We start from the raw sequence: 16,393 nt of genomic DNA, 5'->3' as shown, positions 1-16,393 counted from the left end.
ATATATATATATATATATATATATATATATATATATATATATATATATATATATATATATATATATATATATATATATATCACATGGAAGACTTCCAATACTGTACACATACATCTGGGTACAGGACAAGACTAAATAAAAATACATTCAAGGATAGCTGTATATTTGCTCCACGATAGATAATTAGGCGTTCACTTCGCCCATGGTTGAGTTCGAAGAGCAACCTGGCTTGTCGCCACTGAGCGAAGTGGGAAGCGTGCGTGTGACGTCAGGTTGTGTGTGTGTGTGTGTGTGTGTGTGGAAGGGAAGGGGGATGGGGTGAGTCACTCCTGTGAGTCACTTGTTCAGAGGAGTAAGTCTTATTGGTCCGCTGCCGCCTCGCCCATGCAACACTCGCCGCCAACACACTAGTCAAACACCAGACTTACTTATGTGTCACGCTTGTACCACCTGTATCACAAATAATGAATTACCCAGGAACACTGGCAGAAACACTTAACCGTGCAGTATGAGGTAATACAGTTAAGATATTAATGTATGCGGCGTTCAGGCAACACAAGGGGGGGGGGGAAGAGTTACGACAACACTGCACACTGCACACTTGCTGAAATGAACTACACCAGTTGCTTGGAACCGCCGCTCGCTGGAGGCCGGCGGACGTTATATCAGATGTGACGGAAGCCACACAAACGTGATGCAGGGTGATGATGAAGCCTAAGGAATGAGGCTACAACCCAAGACATTTACCACCTACCACCACGTGACAACGCTTCACACCAACTGTTAGTACAACACACGCACACACACACACACACACACAACACGTCAGGTAAAACGGCAGCAGCAACACATCCAATGCAACTCAAGGCGCCCCTCCCCTCTGCAAGCCGGGTCTTCAGTCACTCCTCTCCAAGTGTTACGTTACTGGTTAGCGGCGAAAGCGTTACGCGTGTGTTACTGTCAGTTACACTACCTGGCAAATGGCCAGAACACCTGTGCGTGGTGACACCTGCGGGGAGACTGTCGTGGTCGGTGGTACCTGGCGGGTGTCCTGGGGCATAACATGGAGGTCCACCTGCAGGGTGAGGGCGCTGTCTGAGGAGGAAGTCACCGTCGTGCCAGATACCTCCACCTACAGGGGAGGAGAGGCGCTCAGTGGCCGCCGTCAAGTCACACATGGCAAGGTGAGGTAGGCGGTGGTGGCTATCTAACGAGGATATGAGTGAGTGTGTGTACCAGAGAGAGAGAGAGAGTGGGGGGCACAAGGCTTGCCTTCCTGTGCAGTGGTGGAGGTGCTGCGACAACTCCTTCCACGAAGTCCACTGGGAATATATCATGAGAGGGTAGGTAGGGCGGAGGGAAGAGCCATCGTGAGGAGTCGTCCTTGTACATGCAACACCAGCTGATGCAACGACTTGGGAACAAGTGGTCGTACGTCGCTAGCGGGTCGTAGATAGCAGCCGCCCAAGGAAATACCAGACTGAAGTGATGGCTGGAGTCAGGAGGATTGCTGGCCTTTACTGTCTCATTCGAACTAAAGCTACCGGGCCGGTCTCAACGTGTTTACCGAACACATTACAAGCATCCGATCGTCTTTCTGATCCTACCTCTGGACTTTTTGACACCTTTCTCAACCCCAACTTCATCTTCAAAAGCCAAATCTCCCACTTTCTCAAGGGCACTTAGGCTGTTCTTTACCGCTTCTCTCTCTCTCTCTCTCTCTCTCTCTCTCTCTCTCTCTCTCTCTCTCTCTCTCTCTCTCTCTCTCTCCTCCAACACTACTGCAGCACCACCACTAAGCCCTTCTATCACTACAACACCACCACTAGGCCCCTCCATCACCACTACAACACCACTAGCAGCACCCTCCATCATCATTACAACACCACAACAAGCAGTTCCTCCTTCACCACCCCTAACAACTCCCCTCCAACACACTCACAACGATGTAATCCCCCCCTTCCCCCCAACTACAGCAACGCTAGGTCTCCCTCTACACCCACCACTAGTGCGCCTCCTACACACGCCACAGTCCCCCACCTAACACAACCTGAGTGAAGCTCGCGGCCCTCGCCAGGCACCAGTCAAGGGACTCCGGACGCCGCTCGGCCTGATAGAGACAGCCACTCACTCGCAGTCTAAATTTATTCCGAGGCACTGCAACAGACAACAGTCTATTCCCACCTGATGCCAGTTTACTCTGACGTAACGCGAGGCACGCACGGAGGGACTGGGTAGAAGCATATGCTAATAGCATGAGTCGGAACAGAATGGAAAAAAATCATATATTGTATACAGATTTACGAAAGTATAATTACTGCTGTCTAATAATCACCATAAATGTATGAAGTTATATAATTTCTTGGGGTATAAGACTCTAAGTCAGGTGGTAAGGCGGTGTGTGTGTGTGTGTGTGTGTGTGTATACAAGACACGAGTGTTCAGCAGCAGTTCCACACAAACCAGAGTCCCCCCCAGCACGAACCACAAGGTTGTGACGAACAAACCCTCCCCTGGCACACGCCTGATCGAATCTGTACCGAACACAACCCTCTGTCTGGACAGACAAGAGACAGACGGGTTGGTACAGCTTCGACCGAGCGCGAGCCGGGAATTCGCCAGCGATATTCCTGAACGACACAGTACTGACAGCCCGCCCCTCTGTCTCGAAGAGGCAAAAGGGGTCGGTACTGCTTCGACCAGACGAGAAGCGAGATCTCGCCCAGGAGTTTTACTCATGTCGTTCCCAAGGGCTCGGGTGCGCGACTGCATGATCACGAACATCTACCCTACCTACACACACCCAACTTTATAACGCCACAGATATTTCACTAAATGGTTACACTAATCATGTATATACACCGCTAGGAATCACTCTGACGTGTTGGAGAAGGACGACACGACAGTAAGGTGAACAGACGTGTCCCCCCCCTCCCCCCTCTCCCCAAGGGGACAGCTGCTGTATACAGTATTGGATCCTCGCATTGACGGCTGACGTGTGGCCAGCTGAGGTGGTGTACTGCTGATACTCAAGGGCTGACTAATGACATGTGGCCAGGGTAGTGTACTGCTGAGAAAGGTGTGTGTATAACACTACAGGCCCTACCTACACCCACCACCCGTCTTAGGAATAAACATTCACATAAAACACCCAGAAACACTAGTGTACATACACACTATCCCACGAAAGGCAACTACACACAGCAAACTGTGATGAGTCTTAGAACAACCCATTGGAATACACTTACATTCGCCACACACACACACACACACACATACACACACACACACACACACACAACTGGGGAACAACCCAAACATCAATAAGATTGTGGGAACGAGGACCTGGGAAGCACCGTTTAGAAAAGACATATAAGTGAGCTGCTGAAGGTTGGGGGGATGGGGGGAACGGACCTGATGAGGCCTCTCTCTGTCCTTGGCTCGAGCAGTGTCCACACACACACACACACACACTTAACAGATCGCTTCTCATATTGTCTATGAAATCGTCTGACGATTAGTCTACGGCCACGGGAGTGAAAGAGGACAAACGTCGTGCGTGTTTTGATGAAGAGATCACGATATTTACAGCGAATTAAAAACCAGCGCCTCTGGCGAGTGTGGTCTGCAAAACGCTGGGAAAGGTAATAATCATAGAGCAAACGGATGATTACACGCAAAGTGGGGAAAAAAAAACAGCTACGAGAGAGATAACTTAGGCCCAGAAAAATAAAAGTGGTCTTGTGTGAAGAAAATAGTTCAGATTTTTGCGACGCTGACCTGAGTTTCAGAGAGAGATGGATGTGTGCATTGTGTGCTTCCTGCACTGCCGAAGGCCAACAGACTTTCCAACTGAGGAGGTTGGAAAAGAAGCCGGATCTGCAGACAAACATGAGAGGGAGACTCCACTGGACTGAAAGGTATCATCGTGGAGGGAAACAGAGGGCAAATGTCTGAGGAGGCCTTCCTCAGAGTGGACTAGGGTTACCAGTGGCGTGCCGCAGGACCAGGTCTTGGGACGTTGTCATTCTTGATCTGTGTACGACGAAGGGACTCGATTCCTGCTGGAACATGTTTTGCCGATGGTGCTAAGGTCATGAGGGAGGTTGTCTGACACACGGCTGATGAAGTCCAGCCGACTGGAAATTCAAAAGAGAGACGGGGACAGAGTGCTGTGGGGCTCCACATGACTATAATCTGGTGGGGAAACAAGCCACATACATACATCTGCTGGTGAGAGGGATTTGATGGGTCGCCAGAACACCATGTCAGGAAAAATGGTAAGCAGGCCAACCGTCTGCTGATTACTGATCAAAATTCCACTCAAAAGACATCAGCGATTTACAGGAAATCTGCCCAAAATTAGAACAAGCCTCTTAAAGTTTGGTCAGCTCACTTACAGACACAAAGATTTAACACAAGACGGTCCAGAGATCTAACGAAGACGGTTTAGATAGTACAAAAAAAGAAGGTACTAGAAATAAGAGAGTTAAGCTATATAAGAAAAGGTATGGACAATAAAGAGGTCACCATAGAAAAAAAAAAAAGGGGGGGGAGACTTTGCCACAGCCTTCAAGTCGATAATGCCGAGTAAACAATTCTCTTGGAAGATTCAACGAAAGCGAAACGTGACGGAAAAGGCGGAATGAAGTACTCCTGTGGGTATCATTAGCGGTACGCAGGAATGGAATCAGCTGAGCGAGTAGTAGCCTAACTCCCCCAGTGCCTTCCTTCTTTGTCCAGGGGTCGAGCGGCAGCATTTCCACCTCATAAAGGATGCGTGACGCATCAGCGAGATGCGTGATTCAGCCGGTGGTTACGAAGGAACTGCTGAGTTAAGTTCATCGCGGTCTAGGGGAGGTTAGACTACTTGGTTACTTAAAGATGGTCCGGGATTCGATTCTTGGGGTATACTGGTAAATAGTTTCCATCAGATATCATGTGAGAATTACATGGGATATATATATATATATATATATATATATATATATATATATATATATATATATATATATATATATATATATATATATATATATCTTATGAAGTGGTGTCATCGTAAAGCAAAATTAAGAAATGGTGTCTCAGCAGACCGGAGCTCCTCCCTCCCGTGCGTGTATACAAGAAGTTAAGGTTGTATGTGCGAGGTTATAAGACTGTGGTGTAATACGAGCGTAAAACTCTTTCCCTGTAACACTTACGTAAAGCCCCTCTGGTCCGCCCACACTCACCACCCCTGCAGCGCAGAGACGCACCACCATCCACACTCACCACCCCTGCAGCGCAGGGACGCACCACCATCCACACTCACCACCCCTGCAGCGCAGGGACGCACCACCATCCACACTCACCACCCCTGCAGCGCAGGGACGCACCACCATCCACACTCACCACACCTGCAGCGCAGGGACGCACCACCATCCACACTCACCACCCCTGCAGCGCAGGGACGCACCACCATCCACACTCACCACACCTGCAGCGCAGGGACGCACCACCATCCACACTCACCACCCCTGCAGCGCAGGGACGCACCACCATCCACACTCACCACACCTGCAGCACAGAGACGCACCACCATCCACACTCACCACCCCGGCACCAAGGGCTCACACACCACAGACCCACCGCACGATCTCCCTCAGCAGAACACGTGCCACAGTGATGACCTCTAAACATTCCTGAGGTAGTGAGCAGTACCGGTATTGATCGTCCTGGCTAGTGGGCTCCATGAGGGCCAGGCTGGAGGCACTCTGCCAACACGTGCCTCATGCACTCTGCCAGTCAGGCAGTCACGTGTCTCACGCCCTCCACCAGTCAGTCACCAGCCTATTCTATGCACACACACACACACTTCACCAGCATCTGCCACGGACTTTCTCATCCTGACACCATCTGCCACAGATGGTGTGTCTGCCTTTCCCTTGACACCACTTACCTAGCTGGCCTAACTTTAAGTCCCTGGGGTCAGTCAGGTGTGAGCTTGGAAGTCACCAAATGGTGACTTACGTAACATCAAGGTGATGCGCCCAATTACGCCCAATGTGACCTGCCTATGAAACCCAACAGGGAAACCTCCCATGAGCAAAGCAAATCCCTCTCCACCATCAGTGCTTCTCCCTAGTAATCGAAATGCCCTTCAGCCCGGAAGGCTTCATCTGTTTGCTCCTCAAGCACCGAAGTCAACGAGCTTACGATCTCTCAGTGAGAAGGCGCCCCAGTGCCTTCGCCCCGACCGCCCTGGTTATAATAATCTCTTAAACAAAAGTTGTGATTTGTAACTAACACTTTGACGAGACACTGCAAGGTACGCCTATCCTCGGGGATCTGGGCCGTGTGGAGACCTCCCTAATTACTCACTGCCTCGCTAGCTTCCGACGCTTCACTCCCTCGTAATCAAAGACAGCCGCAAGACCTCTCTGACTGTGGGCTTCCACTTTCCCCGACCTCCTCCTCCTCCTCCACAACACAACGGCGGGATGTGGGGAAGTCTCATCCTATGGCTCCTATGACTTTGGATGCAGTTACATCGATAACATCATCACCATGATCATCATCACCTACTCCCGACGACCTTTTATCTACCTGGTTCATTCCACTATACCCCCAAGGTCTCAGATCTAACACTTCATTCCAAACGGACCGCGACAAGGAACGAAAGACGGCGTCCCACACATTCCTGACATCTACTGTGAAGTATCAACTCTACGATACGTTCAAACACCATCCCTTCAAATGTGGGCCTAACCCTCTCTCCTCCCAAATGTATTCCGAACCTTTCCTCATAACAGTTCCTGCCATGTATGGTGTTATGCCTTGCATGAATATCTGATCTACATCAAATACTACCATGAAATGAGCAAGGTACTCACCTTCGCCTGGGTGGACTCGTCTACGCCACTGTCGTGTCCTTCCTCTGAAAGAGAAAGGTTTCATAAGATCAGTAGTGGCACACAAGTGGCTACAGCAGCTCAAGCTATGTCTATTCTAGTAAATGCTACATCTATCCACACCACCTGACTATCTCCCTCGTAGATCCGAGTGTACTAAAGACTGAACTCCTTCGCACATGATGAATGTGATAGATATCAAGGCCAGAATGAAGCGGAGAATAAACTTCAAAATGCAATAGTAGTGGTAGTTATAGTAGTGGTAGTAGTAGTAGTAGGAGTAGCAGTAGTTATAGTAGTAGTGGTAGTAAGCAAGTGGCTATGCATGCATTCTTGAAGGCAAGACAACGTCATAGGGTAAGGTTTATCATACTGCCTGCTGGTGACGATGACGGGGGGTCACCCAGGGTCAAATGATGACCCGGAGGGTGAGGCTGCCGGGGGGAGGAGGAAGAGGAGGAGGAGGAGGAGGAAAAGGAGGAGAGGATTAGGGGTCATTCTAATACTCCACCCCTCGAACACGACTGCTCGATCCTGAGGCAACGAAAGGACGACCCCCCTGAGCACGACCCTCGGCCATTGTGCCCAAGGGTCGTGCCGTTCTTCCCAGGGGGTCGCACCTTGTCGGGGTCAAGGATAGGGCCGTCCTGCTCACTGAGGGAACAACTAACTACGTAGATTCTACAGATAACTGGCGTAGTTGACATTACCTTGTGTAGGGCAGACTGTGGGAACCAGTTAAGTCCCCAGGCGACAGGGGTATGTACCCACACTTATAGCACCACTGGCCTACACCATCGCTCACAATATATATATACATATATATACATATATACATACACATATACAAATACAGTATATATATATATATATATATATATATATATATATATATATATATATATATATATATATATATATATATATATATACTGATGTAGAAGCTGAAGGGTTACTATTAGATAGGCAATGTTGATTAAAGGACTAAAACACGCAGACACACATTCGCACAGACAGTAAAAATAACATAAAAAATTCCCACGTTTGTGTTTAAGGTTAGGGTGAAGCTATCAACATTTTTTTTTTTGGACCGTAACTTCTTTTCTTTTTATATGTTTAAAAAAAAAAAATTTCCTGTAAAATTTTGATTCCAATTTGTTTCATTGATGAGGGTGAGTTGCTGCTCTGCTGGGAAGCTGGGTGTCTGGTGGTGAACTCTGCCTGGCTTCGGTGGCCACGATGCACAGGATGATCATTGATGGGTTGGTAAGAGAAAAGTCTGTCTTGGGTTCATGCACTGGCTTGCAAGGGGAGGGGGGCCATCCACCACAACCTGCTGTGGGGGGTTTGGGGGGGTGGTGGGAGGGGGGCAGCTCGGTAGTGGGCGTGGTCAGGTCCCGGCCAGACTACTACTACCACCCCCCCGCCCCCCCTCCACTGGTCAGGTCACTAGGCCGTAAAGGGGTCGTTCACCGTCTACGGCGGCGACGCGTCGGCAGCAGCAGGAGCATCGCGCCCGCCCAGTCAATGAGGCGCCCCTCCGTGGGTCAGGTGGTGAGTGCCGTGCCTGCCGCAGGTGTAGCGGCAGGGTCACGGGTCAGGTGTGTGGCTGCCATGGGAGTGTTGAGTGTCAAGGGAACGGGGAGGACGCTCTCTACTGAGCCTGCGGCCCGCCAGCCCGACCGCCCCATGCGTCTAAGTCATATCAAAACAGTGGGCGAGGGATCCTCCGATATCACTTGGACTGCATGACGCGACGTACCAGGCTCACCAGTACAGAGCGTGCACCCGGTGTGTGGCCCGCGAGCGCTTGGTGTGGCGTCTGGGGTGTGTGGCCCGCGGGCGTCTGGTGTGCGGCCCGCGGGCGTCGGGAGTGTGCGGCCCGCGGGCGTCGGGAGTGTGCGGCCCGCGGGCGTCTGGGGTGTGTGCCCCGGGATGGCGATGCTCATTGCTGCCCCCTCGCGGACACCCTGCACGCCACTCAGCCTCAACCTCTCTTCTGTACCTCTGTAAACAAACTACTGGGGCTTAATTTTGTGTACAGTGACGATGATGCTTCTAAGTGGAGCTTACGGACAAAGTTCCAATCGGCAAAATTTTTTGTTTGCGCGTGTGTAGTCTACTGAGAAAGGTGGACTGTGACCAAGATGACACAAACAGTTATTATGGAAGGGCATGACGGAGGTGCAAGAGCAGGTCTTCCACAAGTACAGAACAAGCATGAGTCACGGCAAACAGTGAACCGGTAAAGCCAGACAGTGAAGAACAATAATGGAAGACATTAGCAGAGAAACAATATAAAATCCGTGCATATGAGATAACGTTCCTCGTGGTCAGGGAAGGGGAGGGAGGGAGTGGGAGATGATGTGAAGCCACGTAGCGTGGGTATCACGCGAAGCTCCGCACGACGTCAAAAGCCAGTATAAACTCTCTGCCTGTGGACACCACTGTGCGCGCCCATGCTTGAATATCTTGTGTCAGCAGGTGTTCCGACGTACGAGGAGGGGAAGAACCCTAATTTTCTTATAACTAATGACTTCTGACCATAACATGAACGTACGACAAAGTTCTGGACAAGCGTCGTTCCTTTCCTCCGTGTCATTTTGTTCTTTACACTTCCCTCCTACTAACACAAGATATTTAAGTGCTCGAGATTCAAGTGCCCCAGGGCGCACTTCCCCCCACAGAAGCGGGAAGTGCGCCTTCCAGCCAGGCTCCACACAGGATCTGGTGCCACACACGCCTACTTCACTACATCTACAGCGTGAGGGTCTTGACAGAACACGGCAGGCACTCAGGGTGTAGGTGACATCTGACCTGACATTCTCTTGCAGCTACTCGAACCTACTACGGCTCTCATGACCCAGGCCCTAGCAACTTAGCTGGAGGCTGATAAATTTTCTCCACACTCACTCTCACTGACGACCTGGCATGTATGTAGTGTGCTAACCACACCGGGAACGTGACTGAATCGCGTGCAAAAGTGTCTACATGATAGTGAAGGGAGGTTCTACTTACTGGATGCACTGTGTATAACTACTTCCTCGCTAAAGTGACTTGTAGATATTTCAAACGCTCGTAACTAATCCCGTTACATCAAACTAGCAAATCTACAGCTCCCAGAGGCTCCATCTTGAGGGTAAAACTAGTCTCCACAACGCTACAGTCATTCATGCCCAAATTCTCCTTTGGCTACCACAGCCCCCACTTCACTATGGCTACCAGTATCCCCATCACCCTACCGCTAAAACAGCTCTTACTCTTCCTCCATAAGAAGCTTATCACCCGTTTTATATACCAGCGGAGGCAGGTGGATCTCCCATTTAAGAAGGTGCCATCATGGGGTTCCTATCTCGTTCTAAGACGAGGGCCACCTGCCTGCACACTAACTTTCTGCTTAAATCCCACTCCTCCAGACCTGAGCAGCGTCCTCATGTGGTCACACGCAAGTTCTGTTGACCTGATGCATTGTACCTCCTAAACCTTAGGATCTGATCGTCCAGTTAGAATGACTGGAAAGACTGAATGATGTATATACAACTTAAGTCCACCGACCAGTTATGCTTGACTACGGTGGATGATAAACAGGGAATTCCTACAACTAGGCCCAGTCCTCAGTGAACTGCTACAGACGTTCCTGATGTCCTCGGTAACTGTGACGTCCTAGAGGTCCTGACATCTCCAAACACCCGATCATGGCTCTAGCAAGAGAAGAGGGACCGACATGTTCTAAAGCCTCACAAAAGAACCTATTCCCCTACGTCAATGACCTAACCTAACCTATCCAGCCCTACCTAGTCTAGTATTGCTCCCCCCCCCCCTCTCCTAGAAGGTGCAGTGCCGTGGTGGGGTGGGGGTGAGTGCCTGCCCGTGTGCTCGAGGTGGCAGCATGAGGGTGTAGCTTTTTGGCGGCGGCGTCACAAGGCCTGGCCAACCTAACCCGACTCCACGCCCCGGCGTCCTCACCCCTTGCCCTTCCCTGCCTTGTCCTGCCTCTCCTCGCCCTTAAACCTTACCTCCTGCCCTGCCTCCCCACAAGCCTCACACAACCCGCCTTCCCACTTGGCCCTCTCTATTCAATTCGCGCGACTAAAACAGATCACCGACACCCGAGTTGCTAGACCCTAACTGACTCTCCGATGGCGTTACTCTGCAACGGAACAAATCATCTCAATGGCAACGTTTTCATTATGGAGTGAGCTGACTGGCAACTACGGGAAACGTTCTGTGCTTATGACGGTGACCTTCCCAGGGTGTCACAGGGAGGCAGGACCGCGACCCTGGCACTGTGTGGGGTGTCACATGGGGAGGGGGTAAGGACGTGATCCCTGGCATTGGGGCTCACATAGGGAGGTAGGACCGTGACCTTAGCCCCTGGGGGTTACAAAGGGAGGTAGGACAGTGACCTAGGAACTGGGAGGTCACACAGGGGGAAGTAGAAGAGTGACCCTGGCACTGGGGTGACCTAAGGGGAGCTAGGACAGTGACCTTCGCTCTGGGTGGTCAGCTAAGGGGAGGCAGGGCTGTAAACCTTAACACTGGAAAACTAGGGTCAGCAGGAGCGTGACCCTAGCACTAGGGTCAGCAAGACTGTGACCCTGGCACTGAGGTCAGCAGGAGCGCAACCCTGGCACTAGGATCAGCTAGGGGGGAGGCAGGAGCGTGGCCCTGGCACTGGGTTCAGCTAGGGGGAGGCTGGAGCGTGACCCTGGCACTTGGGTCAGCAGAACTGTGACCCTGGCACTGGGGTCAGTAGGAGGGTAACCCTGGCGCTGAGGTCAGCAGGAGCATGACCCTGGTAATGGGGTCAGCAGGAGCGTGACCCTGGCACTGGGGTCAGCTAGGGGGAGGCTGGAGCGTGACCCTGGCACTGAGGTCAGCTGGGGGGAGGCAGGAGGAACGCGCCACTCTCCGCACCTGTGCGTCTCCGTCGGGCAGACTTGCGGATCTTCTTGGTTGTCGTCGTCTTCTTCTTCTCCTTCCCTTCCTCCTGATCTTCTTCCTTGGTCTCCGCCTCTTCCTTCTCTCCCTTCTCCTCCTCTTCGTCTTCCTTCTCCTCTTGGTCGGCTACGGCTGCCGAGTCCTCTTGCCTCTCCTCCTGCGCGGCTTCTTCCTCTTTCTCCGCTTCCCTCTTCTCTTCCGCTTCCTTTTCTTCCTTGGGTTTTGCTGGTTCCTCCTTCTCTATCTTCGGTTCCTTTTCCTCGGCGACCTCCTTCTCTTTCTTCTCCTTCTGTTCCGCTTCCCGTTCACCCTTCTCGAGAGCTACCCTCGCCTCTCCCTCACCGGGTGCAGCCTTGGCCCCTTCCTTCGGCGACGTCTCCACTTTCCCCGGCCGTTCCGCCTTCACCTTGCTATCCCGCTCGTCCAAACCCAACTTCTTCAGCTCTTCTATCCTCCTCGAGGCGTCCTGCACGGCGTCCTGCACCTTCCCCGCCGCGACCACCCTCTCGCCTATCCTCGCCTTCTGGTCCTCCTTCGCCCGGTCATCCGTTACAGCTTTTCTCTTCGCTTCCGCCTTCTCCTTTTCCTCGAGTTTCTCCTTGCTGGCCTCCACTGCCCCCTTCTCTCTCTGCGCGTCTTCCTTCCCACTTTCGTCTACCTCCAGTTCGCTCTCTGCCTCTGTCCTGTCTTCCTCAGACTTGTCGCTGTCTCTCCCTATTCCACTCTCCTTCTCTGACTCGCTTTCCCTCGCCGTCTCCTTCTCTTCTGCATCTCCCTTCTTCTTGACTTCAGCTTGGGCTTCCTTCTTCTTGCTCTCTTCCTTCGCTTTCTCTTCTGCTTTTCTCTTCTCTTCTTCCTTCATTTTCTCCTCTGCTTTCCTCTTCTCTTCTTCTGCTTTCCTCTTTTCTTCCTCTGCTTTCCTCTTCTCTTCTTTCATTTTCTCATCCGCTTTCCTTTTTTCTTCCTCTGCTTTCCTCTTCTCTTCTTCTTCTTTCATTTTCTCCTCTGCTTTCCTCTTTTCTTCCTCTGCTTTCTTCTTCTCTTCTTCTTCCTTCATTTTCTCCTCTGCTTTTCTCTTTTCTTCCTCGGCTTTCTTCTTCTCTTCTTCTTCCTTCATTTTCTCCTCTGCTTTCCTCTTTTCTTCTTTCATTTTCTCCTCTGCTTTCCTCTTCTCTTCTTCTGCTCTCTTCTTCTCTTCTTCTTCTTTCATTTTCTCCTCCGCTTTTCTCTTCTCTTCTTCTGCTTTCCTCTTCTCTTCTTCTTCTTTCATTTTCTCCTCTGCTTTTCTCTTTTCTTCTGCTTTCCTCTTCTCTTCTTCTTCTTTCATTTTCTCCTCGGCTTTTATCTTCTCTTCTTCTGCTTTCCTCTTCTCTTCTTCCTCTTTCATTTTCTCCTCTGCTTTTTTCTTCTCTTCTTCGGCTTTCCTCTTCTCCTCTTCTTCTTTCATTTTCTCGTCTGCTTTTTTCTTCTCTTCCTCTAGTTTCCTCTTCTCTTCTTCTTTCATTTTCTCCTCTGCTTTCTTCTTCTCTTCTTCTTCTTTCATTTTCTCCTCTGCTTTCCTCTTCTCTTCTTCTTCTTTCATTTTCTCCTCTGCCTTCCTCTTCTCTTCTTCTTTCCTCTCTTCCTCTGCTTTTCTCTTTTCCTCCTCTTGCTTCTTTTCTTCTTCTGCTTTACCTAGATCTTCTTTACTCTTTTCCTCTTTTAATTTCTTTTCCTCCTCTTTGCATACGTCATCTGTTTTCCTGTCTTCTTCCTCCTTACTTTTATCGTCCGCTTTACTCTTTTCCTCTTCACTTACATCACTCTCTTTACTCTTTTCTTCCTCTTTACTGATATCTTCAGCTTTACTCTTGTCTTCCTCTTTACTCTTTTCTTCGGCTTTACTCTTGTCTTCCTCTTCACTTTTATCCTCAGCCTTACTCTTGTCTTCCTCCTTACTCACGTCCTTAACTTTACTCTCAACTTCCTCTTTACTGACGTCTTTAGCCTTACCCTTATCCTCCTCCTTACTCTTCTCTTCCTCTTTGACGGCTTCATCTTTAGTTTTGTCTTCTTTTTTACTTACGTCCTCAGCCTTACTTTTGTCTTCCTCTTTACTCACATCCATGGCCTTACTCTTGTCTTCCTCTGCTTTACTTTTGTCTTCCTCTGCTTTGCTTTTGTCTTCCTCTGCTTTACTTTTGTCTTCCTCTGCTTTGCTTTTGTCTTCCTCTGCTTTACTCTTGTCTTCCTCTGCTTTACTCTTGTCTTCCTCTGCTTTACTCTTGTCTTCCTCTTTACTCTTGTCTTCCTCTGCTTTACTTTTGTCTTTCTCTTTACTCACGTCCTCTTTACTTGTGTCTTCTTCTTTCTCTTCTACTTTGCTCCTTTCCTTTTCCTTTTCATCCTCTTTCCCCTTCTCCTCTCCCTTCTCATCCTTTTCCTTGTCACCCTTGAGCTGCACCTTTTCCTCACCCGAGGGACCTTTCTCACAGACCGGCACTTCCACGTGTTCCTTCTGGACCTGTGCTGCCTCCGGCTTCACGCCGTCAGGTCCTTTGGAAGGGTCTTCGGCTGGGTCTTTCCCATCACCAGCTTTGTCCCCTTTTCCTCCGTTCTTACCGTCCACAGCCACTTCTTCGTCCTTTCCCTCATCTTTCTCCTTCTCTTCCAGGTCGGCCTTCTCCTTGGCACCTCCTTCCTCGGCCTTGGCCTTGTCCTTGTGATCCTTCTGGTCCTTTTCCTTTTCCTCGTCGTCATGTTTTTCCTTGACCGCATCACCCTGACCCTCTGATGCCCCCCCAGTCCCCGGCCCACCAACCCCATTACCTGGCCCGCCAGCATCTACTCCTGCCGATGATGGCGACTTCCGCTCTTCGGCTGGGCCTTCCTTTGACCTTCCCTTTTCTTCCCTATCGTTGTCAGTTGGCGTGGCTCCTCCTCTCTCATCGGCAGAGTCCTCTGCGGACGACGCGTCGCCTCCGTCCCCGCGCTTCGAGTCGTCGCCGTTGCCGTTGGCTCGCTTTCCGTCCAGCAAGATGGAGACTTCGGGGACCTGTTTATGGGCTTGTGTTTCCGTCTTCGCGACCGCCTGTTGCTGGTCCTTGGGAGGAGCCTCTTGCTTCTTGTCCCCGTTCATCTTGTCGCCCTGCTTACCCTGCTCCTCTTGATCCTTCCGGGCGTCCGGGGCCGCGTCCTTCTCGGGCTTCGACGCGGCTGCGGTGTGGCCGTTGAGGGCGCCGTTCTGACTGGCGGCGGCACTGGAGAGCTGAATGACCACGTCATCGTTGTCGTCGTGTTCTGGCGACGGGACGCCGTTGTTCTGGGCGGGAGCAGTCACCGAGTGGGGGGCCTTGCCGTTCACCGCGGTGTCCATCGCTCTGGTCTCTGGTTTCTGTTCCCCAAGCGGCTGTTTGGCCTCCATCGATGACACCACCTGCACAGAGAACCGTCAGCCACAAGAATAATGTTATGTCTTGTCACGTATCATTGTCAAATTCTGCATCAGTTATGTCAGGAGGGGGACTTAAAGTAAGCGTTGCACCACAGTAAAGGGGAAGACCTCACCTGGGTCTGCGGAGGTGGATCTGTTGGTTTGGGGGCGGCACCGTTGGCGGCGCCGGGATCCATCGTGGGTCTGTGGAGAGAACCACCTGTCATCCTCTCTCTCATTCGTCTCCATCCATGCAATCTCTCTCTCTCTCTCTCTCTCTCTCTCTCTCTCTCTCTCTCTCTCTCTCTCTCTCTCTCTCTCTCTCTCTCTCTCTCTCTCTCTATCTCTCGTAGGAGTTGGTAGGTAGGCAGCCACCAAACAGGGAGGTGTGTATCACCGGCACGGTGACCCGCTTGGGTATGGGGAGGGTTAGTGACGGCTGCGTAGTGAACCAGCACTTCAGTGGTTCTTAAGTTGCACTCCTATGACCCAGGTAGCTGTCCTTTCTTTCTGCCTCGCCCACACGTAGGGCTGCTGGTATTCTGTCCACAAACATGCAATCTCTCCATTCCACTCACAGCACGACAGCACCCACACGACTCATTCTTCGTAATTCTAGATTTTCTGAGGCAAGTGCTACGCGCTAACCCTGCCTTTTGGGGAAATCTCGTCGTAAATATTTGTAAGTCTCTCTCTCTCTCTCTCTCTCTCTCTCTCTCTCTCTCTCTCTCTCTCTCTCTCTCTCTCTCTCTCTCTCTCTCTCTCACACACACACACACACACACACGCACAGCGCACAACCAGCATGACAAGCGTTGTAACACACTAGAGTCAACAGTCCAGGTCACATGCGTCGTGCTGTTCCGGAGGACGTAACGCATCACTGCGCGGTGACAGATCTGCTGCCGTTACGTAACAACATATGAGCCACGCGGGTTCGATCCCAAGCCCGGGCAGGGGTGGCCAGAGGTGTTTCGGTGGGGAGGGGGAAGGCCGGTGGACATTATCATGTCAAAAGACGCAAGAGTATGCTGAACTCCCTCGCCTGGAGGACTGCCAGCCAATAAGAAAGGCAGGATGTGCGTGACGCGAGAGTCTGTGGGTCTGACACACACATCCAGCAACTGCGTTGGAACGTCTGACACACACAT

General features: G+C 51.0%; 1 protein-coding gene across 1 annotated transcript in view; it reads right to left on the bottom strand.

The window, feature by feature from the left end:
- Positions 1–15,439, bottom strand: part of LOC139753113 (uncharacterized) — a 40,398-nt gene extending 24,959 nt beyond the window's left edge. Inside the window, exons 1-4 of the mRNA XM_071669200.1 lie at positions 15,377–15,439; positions 11,807–15,245; positions 6,872–6,915; positions 974–1,132 (exon numbers count right to left, since the gene is read on the bottom strand). Coding sequence (XP_071525301.1) covers positions 974–1,132; positions 6,872–6,915; positions 11,807–15,245; positions 15,377–15,439 — 3,705 coding nt within the window. The remainder of the gene's footprint in view (positions 1–973; positions 1,133–6,871; positions 6,916–11,806; positions 15,246–15,376) is intronic.
- Between the last annotated feature and the right edge of the window lie 954 nt (positions 15,440–16,393).

The sequence above is a fragment of the Panulirus ornatus genome, chromosome 14 (assembly GCF_036320965.1).
Source record: "Panulirus ornatus isolate Po-2019 chromosome 14, ASM3632096v1, whole genome shotgun sequence".
Taxonomy (NCBI): domain Eukaryota; kingdom Metazoa; phylum Arthropoda; class Malacostraca; order Decapoda; family Palinuridae; genus Panulirus; species Panulirus ornatus.
Note: the sequence above shows the minus strand (reverse complement) of the source record. Positions and strands in the feature narration are given on the sequence as shown.